Genomic DNA, 12153 nt, shown 5'->3' with positions numbered 1-12153 from the left:
CAGCAATAGCAATAATTTGAACTTGACCACAGGTCTTTATCTGATTTTGGATATCATCTTTTTAGCCTGATAAAATATGTAATACACAGTACATGTACTCTATTTCTCCATAATGATGACAGGTGTCTATGTAATATTAGATGGTAAACTTATCTAATATGGGGCAGCTAGTGCATAAGTGAGATTCCTGATACAAGTATATATTTCTATATTTCTATGATTTTTCATGCTACTCAATCAGACAATTGGCAAGTGCTTTCTGCATTTGTATTTTAAAATGTTTGTGTAATCTCAATCTGAGCAAGTGCCTGGTAATGATCAAACCATGAAATCACACTTTTCTGTAATGCACATTTTCAGTCATTGTAGTTATGATTTTTTTTTTCTAATGTAATCTATGGGAGGATATTTAGTGCATGCTACTGTATCATTACATGTTCTTCAGATCTTTAGGACAATTACAACAGTCTGTGGGTTCACCAGTGTTTTCAAATTCATTGTAAACTGTTTCATTCTAATGCATGTAGTGATGAAAAAAAACCCAAAGAAACATTTCTGCTCGTTGATTTCTGTTGTGAAATGGAGATTTCCATTGCATTTCATTAGTCATTGCTTTGACAACAAATCTTTGGGCAAGTTTGTAGGTTGCCATGGAAAATATCTGTCATAGAATTGCAAAGCCCAAGAGGCAAACAAGGCTTATAAAAACATGGGGCAATAACTTTCATGCAACTGCTTCTCCATAAATTACAGCTCAAAGATATAGCAATGTGGTACTGAACACCAAGACAACACTGGAGGAAAAACACATAGAACTAAGACAAACAAACAAACAAACACACACACATGGGTTGTTTTGAGTGAAGATGCCGAAAGTCAACCTTTAATATCAGAGATAAGGCTTATATAGGCTCAAACTGAGTACATGCAAAATATCCTTTCATGAATATCTCATTTCAAATTAAACTCTTAACTACCTATGGACCCATAAAATGCTGCTATCTGTTGGGCCCTAAATCATTTCACCCTGTAGAACCAATCAAAGAATGACTTTAATACATTGTTGATATAATCCTTTTCACAGTAGATGAATGTTGGCTCCTGAAAATACCAATTTTAGCGTGCTTGTCCAAACATTAGGCATTTAATAATTCATACAGTATATCCACATATAAATGCAGCTGTGCAAAACACAACAAATACCAAACCTAATGTAGTAGCTATACATATGACTGTGTATGAAGTGCTTTCTTTCATATGTACTGCATATGGTCAAGTGGCTTTTGATGAAGAGCATACCCATAAAGGTTTAATCATCGCCAAAGGTAACAAAGACTGGTTCCTGTCACTTGGTTGACAGTGGGATACTGTTGTTGTTGTTATTTTAAAGATCGAAAGAAGAGAGAGAGAGAGAAATGGGGCCCTATACAAATAATTTGCCCCAGACAGCACTTATAACATAAAACAAACATTATAGATCTTTAAAGAGATATAAACAAGAATATTAAATGCATACCAAGTCTCCTCGAGGGAGCTCATACTGTATATTCAAGTACAGACCACATATAGTAATATTCATAGAGTACCCAAGTTGCCTTTACGCACACATGTATGTATGCTACCAATATAGATGAACAAACTCCATGTTGAGGCATAGCCACATTCATAGAGGAAGCACTCACATGACAACTTGTCTTGCCTTCCCCAACCTCCTCCCCCCCCCCCAATTTCCACTAGATTTCATCATGAAATTATTGCATACTAGTATTGTACATTGATCAGCATGTGTCACAAAGACATCAATGAAAAAACAAGAAACATTCCATCATTTTCTGTTATATTCTTAGAATGGTTATGGTGTCTTCCCATGGAATAATAATAACCTATTAAATGTACATGGTGATTGCTACATTATGGCAACAAATTACAAGTTGTGCTACACTGTATCTTCACCCTCACATGTTTTACACATAGTATCATACCTGTACCAGAATTCACTTCTTGATCTGGAATATTCACCCTACAGAGAATGATGTTTATACTCTGACTTTCAAATGGCCATAGATCTTTTTGTGTTGCTAATTTTATAGATTTTGACTGATATGGTGCTTTTATGGACTAGCTTTCGTATACTGCAAAAGTGGATATTTTCACGTGACTTATTTTTCGCGCTTGGCCGGATAAGAAGAGTTTTGCGTGTTTTTAATTCCGTGGAATCAAGACATCAACTACTGGACAATATGGCATGCAAAAAAACATTTGCGTGCTTTTATTTTCGCGCCAGCTTCTGGTTGCGCGAAATGCATAAAAAATTTTAACACCGCGAAAATTTCTACTTTTACAGTAAACCAAGGATCTCTGTTGCTAAATATCTTGTGGAGATCTGTACAGTAATTATGCTTCAGTTTGAAAGGTCAGGCCATGTATTTCAACTACAGTATTAGTCTTTTCGTTTCAAGCAATGTCTCTAGCACCTGAAGAGTAGAATTAAAGCCACATTTTATTGAATTGTTTTGTTTTGGTATTGTAATCCAACTGCTCCCGCCACCTTCCAAGAACAAAATAAACATATCACAGGCAGACCAATAATGAAGATACATGGAATAATAGTTAGTACAGCTGTGTATCAACATAATATTTTAAATCAAAGAAAGCATTTCAGTGGCAGCAAAACTTATATAACTAAACTACAGTACACATCTCACAAAGAGGAAGGAAAAACAATGATTTATGCTGATGATGAAAGGTAAATATGAAGCAAGGAGCCTTAACCAAATAAAACATCACTTTGACACATTAACATTTGCCAAACAGAAAATTTAGTACATAAAATCTTTGTGCAACGTGTGATCTCTCTTCACTCAAACAGTCATGATCTCATCATAGCTTGATTAGTCTAAAATCAACTATCTGCTATTTTTCTTTGCTTCTGTACCAATCATATTCTACAGAATAATGTCTTCTTAAACAAATCTTTGAGCATAAAATTTCTGCCACTGTTTCTCATCAGAAATGATAATAGGCAAACAATTTGAGAGGTTTTATATGCTTATTCTGAATAAAACTCATACAAGGTAACCCAAAACCTAACTTAAAGTCACAGCCCTGCTGTCAATACAAAAACCTCTACAATTACAAGTATGTCAAGTATGTCATTTGAGTAACAAGTACACTTTTCATCTTTCTTCTATTGTCTTTGAATTGTTTTCAGATGAAAACAAAGACGGCCCCCTGAAATCTACTGTTCCTCAGACATAGGAAGTGTACATTGCCATTAACCTGCATAATTTTCAATTAGCATGTTAAGAGATGCTCTCACACAATCTAAGACAGCAAATGACTCTTAATTGGAAAAAACTTACACACTCTTCTGATGTACCTACAGGTATGAAAGGCACTGTGTGGAATCAGAGTGTGGTTTTGTTTATTCTATCCCACGCAGTACTGAGGATCTGGCTTATATCGTCTGATATCCTAAGAATAAACAACCTCCTTCAGTTCTTCTTTCAGGAATCAGCAGTTTGTCTGAGAAATGTCAGAACTCAAGCTGCTAAAATATAAGCACACAGTCCTTTCAACACGAACAAAAAATGACTCATTGATCATTAGGCATACATGTATAATCAATGGAACTTGTTTCTGCAATCGGAGATATTTAGCCAACTTAACTAGAAGAAAAAAAAAATATCTGAACAGCAAGTTTCCACGGATAGAAAACAATTTTGAGGAATATCACAGTCACTACAATTACTAACTAGTTACCAACAAAATAATCCTTCACTAAAACACATAGAAGTAGATTATAGGAAACAAGCAATTACTGTCCCTCAAATATTTTATCTGAGGGAGAGTCTATTGGCTTTTTGTTGAACAAAAAAATCAGTCCATTTCATGGGATTCCTTAAGCTTAGCTCAGGATCTGCCAACCTCAAGCAAATTTTATGGATTGTGCTTGACTTGTCAGAAACATCACATTTGTGATTTGCTTTAGCCTGCAAAGACACAAGATGATACTGTTGTGAAGCAAAAAATCTGTCATTGCATCACAGAAAAGGAGGGCTTCAAAAGAAGGTAACAAACAATAAAATCATTAATACGACACACATAACATATTATCATACAGTATTCACTCTAATAAATCAAAGTGGGATCTACAAAAAAGCAAAACTTAACACATGTAAACTCCCTGTGTGATATCAAGATATATAATACTACTAAAAGCTCTTGTAAGCTATCATTACAAGTCATTACACATTCATTTTATAAAGTTGCTCTGTAAAGTGCAATATGTCAAATTGAAAGCTGACCATTACCTTAAAGAGGACATACCAGTGATTTCAAATCATCCTATACTCTGAAACAGATCCTGCACAAGTGTTAATAACAACAGTCAGTAGAGATATAAGTAAAATTCCCTTCTTGAGTCCAAACTATATCCAAGTTCTCAGAATACAATGGTGTTGCCTGCACCACATTAAAACAAAATAATTTGTTAGGATGAGAATAAAATAAAGTTCTGCAGGGAAACTTCTTGACATACATTGTATTTCACTTAAACTTGGATACTCATAGCCCAAAGGGTTGATAATCTGGTATGCAAGACAGTATGAATAAAAAGTAAATAAACACTCAAAAAAGTAAAATTAAATTATTTATACAATCTCCAAAATCATATCCTTATGTTAAATAATTACCATGTATGGTACTCAGAATTTTATTTGACTACTGCAAGTCAACATGATCAAGGACATTATATGAAATTTGCATATTCAATCACTTAAAACAAATTCACATGATTTTCCTTGAAATACTTACAACTGATAATACTTCATGTTGACCGTAATGGAAATTGGCAAAATTCTAGGCAGACAAGGAGGCTTGAATAAATTATAGAAGTGACTACTGATTCCTCCCAGAATTAAATATTTCTAAGAAAACTGAGCTATGACCTTCCTAACTACTCCTAGCTGTTTACATCCCCCTCTACTCATACATGGCAATAAGATACATAAGGCCTACTCCAGAAAGAAGTCCTATTATCTCCATGATGCTCTGCTTGAGTTTTGTGTCCTCCAGAAGCTCTGGGATGACTGATACCGTGGCAATATAGATGAAACCACCTGCGGTGATGGGAAGCACCCAGACTGATGTGCTACCCTCTGCACCCTCTGCTAGGAGGGCACAGATGCATCCCGCCAAGGCCCCGACAGCTGTCACCAACTGCAGGTACATGGCCTGGTGGGGTTTAAAGGGATGAAAGGGATACCAACATCTGTTATGAGAACAAAAATGCTGAGGTCTCATATTACAGACATTGTGTTTGAATCACCAACTTGTTATGACTGGCATTTCCTGTGAACTTTTGGCTGTCACACAAAGACAGGAAATGACACCTCCATTGAAAGACTCCAGGGTTCTTTCACTTTCATTCTAGCATACAATCTCAAAAGTGAATACGATGCCGGAAGGAAATCATAACTCATCTTCAAATATTCTGTGATTTATATCTACAATGTAAAAAAGGCAATCATTTTTTCAGAAGCCTGCAGCCATCTTGACTATATGACAAGTTTGGGGGTTTTTTGTCTCAGAGTCAAAAGATGGCTGAACTATATATTTCTTTGCTAAAAATAAACTGACCTCCTCAACCTATGAATCTACACATCAAGATTAAAGAGAAGATTAAACAACACCTCAGGAAACAGTTGACATTCATCACTTTTCATGACAAAACAAGTCACAGTTACATATCTATATTGGCTACACCTTCTATCAAGATATCTAATTTGAGGTATTCATATATCTCTGCTTGAGAGTATTTTAGACAGGTCATGACATCATGACAGAATGTTATTTTGATTTCAATATCTACAGGTCTATCTTCACTATTTGTTATTTTCCATCATGTCCACCATTGATAACAATAAATTAGAACACAAGAATTGCATCATCATCTACTAGCTTTTAACTGTCTACTACCCCTTTGAATACCCACCTTCCTCTTGTTGCAGCCAGATTGCACAAGGATGGCAAAGTCCCCAATCTCATGAGGCACCTCATGTAGAAGAATTGTTACCGTGGTAACGATGCCAACGTTGCGGCCCGCCAGAAATGATGCACCAATGGCAAGACCATCTGTGAAGTTATGGGTGCAGTCTGCCACCAGGTTCAAGTATGCAGACACCTTTATTTTTGGTTCTTCTGTATAATTCAAAGGAAAGCAAATATAACAAATGAGGTGACAAGTTCAATGGCCTCACAACTTCTCCTGTGTTTGTGTGTCTATAAAATATCATGACACACAACAAAATACAGAGCATATCAAAAAAAAAAAATCCAACTTTGGAGGGCTACCATTTCATAATTGTCACATAGGGAGAGCACAATTTTAGCTGTGAGGAAAGAGGAACTCTTCCTCTTTTCATTGATACCTAATTATGTTGACAAATGTCAAGCATGACAGAGCACATGAACTTTAAAAACAATAATTACCAATTACACTTTTTCCAAGTTTGAGTGTTATCGTGAAGGAACAATGCGTGTCTCACTGAATGGATGGGATCGCTCAATGAAAATGGTAACATTAATAGGCCAGCCTGCTTGACTGCAGGTATGTGTTTAGGGTTAGTGTAAAGGGTTTCTTTTTACATTTTACAGTTCATAACCTTTAACTTGGCCACCTGTCCGATAACGTGGTCACTCCTACTAAGGCAAACCCACACAGTCCAATTTTCCCTGTCCATATTCAACACATAGCTCTCAGCGGCAAACCAAGTCTTGAATGTGAAGAGAGAAAATGGATAATGGTTCAGCATTTGTAGGAGTGACCAAGTTATCAACAACGGTGGCCATATTGATGATTACGGACCATAAAAGGTTAGACGAAGCCCTCAACACATACCTGCAGTGGCCTGTTAATGTTACCACTTTCACTGAAAGATCCCATCCATTCAGTGAGATATGCATTGTTCCTTCACAATAACACTCAAACTTGGAAAAAGTGTAATTGTCATTGTTGTCTTAAAAGTTCATGTGCTCTGCCATGCATGGCATTTTCCAGCATAATAAGGTATCAATGGAAAGAAGAAAAGTTCCTCTTTCCTCACAACTAACATTGTGCTCTCTATATCGGACGATTATGAAATGGTAGCTCTCCAAAGTTGGATTACCTTTTTTCTTTATACACTCTGGATAAACAAAGTCAATATTGGTGCATACTTATAAATGTGTAATACACATTTCAATCATTATAACTTTTAAAGGGAGGAGGCAAAAAGTTCTAACAATGACAGTCTACTATTTGAATTATGAAAACTAGTCAATGTACCAGTGGAGTGCTGAATCAGCCGAAGTGGGACATGGGGGGGGGGGGGGGGGGGGGGCTATGATGAAGTACATGTATCATGCTTGTTTGGCTTCAGCCAGTGCCCAGAAATCCTCTATGGGGATTCCCCCAGAAATGGTCAAGGTCACTGGGTCAACGGAGGTCAAATAACTGTTTTGCGCTACTCCTTGGTCCGATTTTGGCCAAACTTGCTGGAAGCATAAGTAGGCCTACACCTGGGAAATCCCTATTGAGGATATTTCTGGGGGAATCCCCATATAAGTAGGCCTACACCTGGGAAATCCCCATTGAGGATATTTCTGGGGGAATCTCAAGGAGTAGCGAAAAACAGTCATTTGACCTTTGACCCCAGTGACCTTGACCTTTCCAAAAATGAACCCTCAAGGGCAATTTCGCGGTGAACCTGCATCCACCCACTAAGTTTGATGGAGATCGGACCAAGGACCTGGGAGGAGTAGAGGAACAAACAGACAAACAGACAAACAGACAGACAAACGTTGCTCGAATTATAGTATGATACATGTACAAGCAGATACAATGTATATGCTTCATTTGTAATTCTTATTACAGAAGCAATAAGTGCTTCATTTCATAAAGAATGACTTACTTTGGTGCTGATGTGATTGATTATCAGTGGTAAACCATACATCATTCACTGTCATTTAATTCAGAGGTTGAATCAAGATCTAAAGAAATGAATGCAAAGACATGCATGCAAACACTGAAAACTAAGTTCACACCCCTAAGTCATTTTGTTTGTTGAAAATTGCATTGCTATGAATTGTTTTGGCTTCACTGTCTTCAATTCAGATGTACTACTTGGATAATTTGTTGCTTGCAGGGCAGAAGGGCCCTAGCAAGTTTACATCATGCAAGTCTTTGGGCCCTTCTGCCAGGTAGGCAACGAATTTGTTTGAGATATATTGTAAAAGTCTATGACATACCAACTTGTTCCACAGCCTTCTTAGTTGCTTTCTGATCTTTATCTCCACCTTTCCTGCGCCGCACACTTGAGGAACTGCCATTTGTTGCCTCATTTTCGTCATCCTTACTGTCTTCTTCAACCTTCTCCTTGCGTCCATGACTGTGTGAATGAGCTCCATCTCCCTTGACAAGGCGAACAAATTTCTCCACCAGCAGAAAGAGAATGATTCCTACCAATACCCACAGACCTGAGACCAAACACACACAAAGAGACACGATACAGAATTTTGATATCAAGTATTGCAGGGCTGCCAACACTGGAAACTAGTAGAGAGTGAGACTCCCATAGGCCAATGCTATAATTTAGGAGTCAAAATAAGTGAGATCAATAGAAATGCATGCAAATGAAATAAAGTTTTAAAGTGAGAAAGGACCAAAATGCGCGAGTCTCACGCTCAATGCGTGAGAGTTGGCAGCCCTGTGAGTACAAGCACTTCGTTAACCCTAATAACAAAAAGCTGCATTAGTTCAGTGAGCTGTACAAATCCGGTCGATAGCTATTGCTATCCAGCCAAAAAAAAAAGGCAAAAAAAGGCAAAAAAGAAAAAATCATAGGCAACTCAATTCAATCTACAGCTTGTAGTTGTCTAACCTGTGATTTTTAGATTGATTTAGAGAATCAATTTGTAGTTTAAATGAAACCAAATCCCAAAGAGAAATGTGGATTGAGTCAAAGCAGGAACACTTAGAAAACATCAGTGAAAGTGAGGAAAATTGGACAATCGATGCAAAAGTCATGAATTTCTAAAGTTTTGGTTTTGGAACCGCTGGATGAGGAGACTACTACAGGTTTTGATGTCATGTGTGGACAACAATATAAAGAAAAATATTACGGGAATTCCACAAAAAGTACTTTTCTAGCATAATGAAAGAGCACTTGACTAACCACTTTCGGGGGGCAGGGGAATTGCTACCCTTTCTACTGTCAGTACCGGTATCAAGTTGATGGAATGTGTTATTTTCATGAAAAATTAATTTTTGTGGAATTCTATATTTTCTTTGTATTGTCATCCACATACTATACATCATAACCTCTAGGAGTCTCCTAATCCAGAGGTTCCAATAACATTCACCAAAACTGTAAAAAATTAATAACTTTTGCATCGATTGTCCGATTTCCCTCAAACTTTCACTGATGTGTTCTGCTAATGTTGCTGCTTTCACACAGTCTGCATTTCTCTTTGGGTTTTGGTTTCCTTTAACTTCAGTCTGTGAAATTCAAGAGGGTTAAAACAATTTAAGGTTTGACCCATAACAGAACATTTCTTCTTCACCACAGCTCTGAGCTGATCTTGGATAAGTTTCTACTTATTTTAACTGATGAGAAAGACAAGTAGTAATGTATAACTTTCAAAGTTGGACACATTTGCACTACTAAATAGCACCCTACTTTACTACTGGCAATATTCCAATAAAGGCAATTACCAGTAGAGGTCTACTTACTTCCTTCAGCTTCAGTGCCAGCTGTTTACATTGCAATACAAGGTCACAAAATTATGAACGCTAAATTCTACTAGAATTCACAAAATTCAGAGTGAATACGAGGGGAATAAGGCCAGGAAATATCTTGCAGTACATGTATTGACAGATGTGACAAAACAATTAAAGCTATGTACGACATGAGATCACTTGCTGATCACACAAACTCACCTACAAGCATGGGACCAGAATGGTCGTGTGCATGCCCATGAACGTGATCATCAGCGTGTTCATGCTGATGAGAGTCGTGGTCATGATGGTGATGATCTTCGTGGTCATGATGGTGATGATGATGTTCGTGGTCATGGTGTGCATGTCCGTGATCATGGTCGCCGTGGCTGTGGGGTGAAAGTGAGTGGGGGATCAAGTGCAAGAATGCATCTCCGAGAAGTCCTCCCGAAGCGAAACTCAGCAGCACTTTCAGCAGAGCCTCCTGCCCCTCGCGGCCCTGGTCCAGCGGGATCAAAAACAGCACCACAAACGGAGCTGCTGATATCAATATCGTTGCTCCGATCGCCTCGGTCCAGACATTACTAGACGTTGAAACATTCTCTTCATGTGAATGCTCATGAACATGAGCCTCTTCAGTTTCTGGATGTGCGTAAGCGTTTTGGTACAAACAGAAAACCAGCAGGGTTAAGCAGACGACAGGGAGTCTTGTCCTACGAGCAGCCATCTTCAAACCGCTGAAAACTTACAAGCAGGACAATACAGTGTAGATACACACGTTATCACCAGTATGACTGTGTATTGGCACCATAGAGTTACCAGCAAATTACACTCAGCTACTAGATCGACCGGTCGCTGATGGTGAATAATTGGCGACAATGCAGAATCTGCCACCACTCACACGTGCACACACACGACACACACAACACACACAACAGGTGTAGGTTGAAATGTCAACGTGGCTTTTGTTGGAGCCGCCAACCTCATTGCCAGGTAAACTATACTTTATCTTATTGTAACTAGAAAAAGTATCTAGTACATGGGATATGCGCGACGAACACCCTGATTTAAAAGTGATAGCAGAGGCTGGTAAGATTTATGTCAAACGTCTTTTTAAAGTCTTAATTGTTGCATGTCATGCTGACGTCGCATATTTACGTCTTTAAGACGACAATTTGCACCAGCGTCTGTCGTGAAAAAGACGTCATTATTATTTTGACGTCTATTTTACGTCTTCTTGATGAAAAAACGTCTTTAAAACGTCTTTACGACGTACCACAAAATATATTTAGAGTGTGGGAAAAATCATGTCATATTTGTGTCTTATCAATATCGTGTCAAAGTCATATTGACGTCATATATTTATGTCTTTTTTTAAGCCTTATGAGACGTCATATTTACGTGACATATTTACATCTAAAGACGACAGTTTGCATCAGGGTGTATGTCGTAAAAAAGCCGGCAATTTTTACGTCTTTTTGTAACATACGACCAAATGGAAAGCATGCAGATTGATACATGATTATCATGTCATATCAACTTTTTTGAATGAAGTAATACCTTGACATGACTTATGAAGTCACAGGTACACCGCCGGCGCCACGTTTTCAAAAGGGGCGCTAGCAAAAAAAAAAAAAAAAGAGAAAGAAAAAAAAAAGGAAAAAAAAAAAGGTCTTCAGCTCATTTTTCTCATTTTATTACCGGGTTTGTCCAGCTGACAATTAAGAAAAAAAGAAAAAAAAAGAGGAAAAAATGGTCTTCAGCGCAAAAACAAAGCCTCATCGTGCGCACACTTCAAGGTTTGTATCTGCCACTCACGTACTTCCGGGGTTTAAACAAAAAAAAAAAAGTGTGGGGGGCCAAAGTGATGACACCTTATGTATTCCTTTGTATGGTGAAAAAAAAATGCCCCATGGACCCTTCCGCCAGCCATGATGAGATACAGAACCTACATAGCAACAAGCACGATGACTATAGATATCTAATATATCCTAATCTTACACTTCTAGTAACGTCCTATGATTCTATGTCAACGTCTTATTTCTAACCACGAGAATATCATCACGAGTTTGTACACGAGCAAAAAGTTGTAACGCATCATGACATGGTTACTAAACTAGATCCCACTTATTACTTAGGCCATGCATACTGAAATCAAATCTTTTAACACAAATTGGACGTTTGAATAATTAGTACCATGTCAAATTAAAAGCATGAAAATAAACACAATAATGTACTAGCTATAATGTTTTTTATCATACAACTATATTTCCACTATAGTTACAATTTGTAGTTTCCAAATTGTAGATGGTCCCTTACGAGAAGTTATATGCTCGATACAAAAACCAACAGAAATAATTAAAGTTCCAGCTGGAATCAAATTGTGTCTAATATTA

The 12153-nt window shown here is 37.5% G+C and overlaps 1 protein-coding gene across 1 annotated transcript; it reads right to left on the bottom strand.

Moving 5' to 3' along the window:
* Nucleotides 1-851: 851 nt before the first annotated feature.
* On the bottom strand, nucleotides 852-10522 carry LOC139731314 (protein catecholamines up-like). The gene is made up of 4 exons (XM_071642203.1): nucleotides 9980-10522; nucleotides 8290-8517; nucleotides 5996-6201; nucleotides 852-5235 (listed from the first exon to the last, which is right to left on the bottom strand). Exons 1-4 carry the CDS (start codon nucleotides 10482-10484, stop codon nucleotides 4984-4986), a joined length of 1191 nt encoding a protein of 396 aa, XP_071498304.1. The 5' UTR covers nucleotides 10485-10522; the 3' UTR covers nucleotides 852-4983.
* Nucleotides 10523-12153: the final 1631 nt, after the last annotated feature.

Source organism: Diadema antillarum, unplaced genomic scaffold (genome assembly GCF_040938485.1).
Source record: "Diadema antillarum isolate AM-2024a unplaced genomic scaffold, OU_Dant_1.0 seq00000368_RagTag, whole genome shotgun sequence".
Classification (NCBI taxonomy): Eukaryota; Metazoa; Echinodermata; class Echinoidea; order Diadematoida; family Diadematidae; genus Diadema; species Diadema antillarum.
The sequence above is the reverse complement of the archived record's forward strand: the minus strand, read 5'-3'. Positions and strand labels throughout refer to the sequence as shown.

What these genes read in the sequence shown, in the direction of transcription:
- LOC139731314 (XM_071642203.1), bottom strand. Translation starts at nt 10,484, where the DNA reads ATGGCTGCTCGTAGGACAAGACTCCCTGTCGTCTGCTTAACCCTGCTG. An exon ending in GAAGGCTGTGGAACAAGTTG is followed by an intron (nt 6,202 to 8,289) that starts GTATGTCATAGA and finishes TGAATTATACAG; the next exon opens with AAGAACCAAAAATAAAGGTG. An exon ending in CTGGCTGCAACAAGAGGAAG is followed by an intron (nt 5,236 to 5,995) that starts GTGGGTATTCAA and finishes AAACCCCACCAG; the next exon opens with GCCATGTACCTGCAGTTGGT.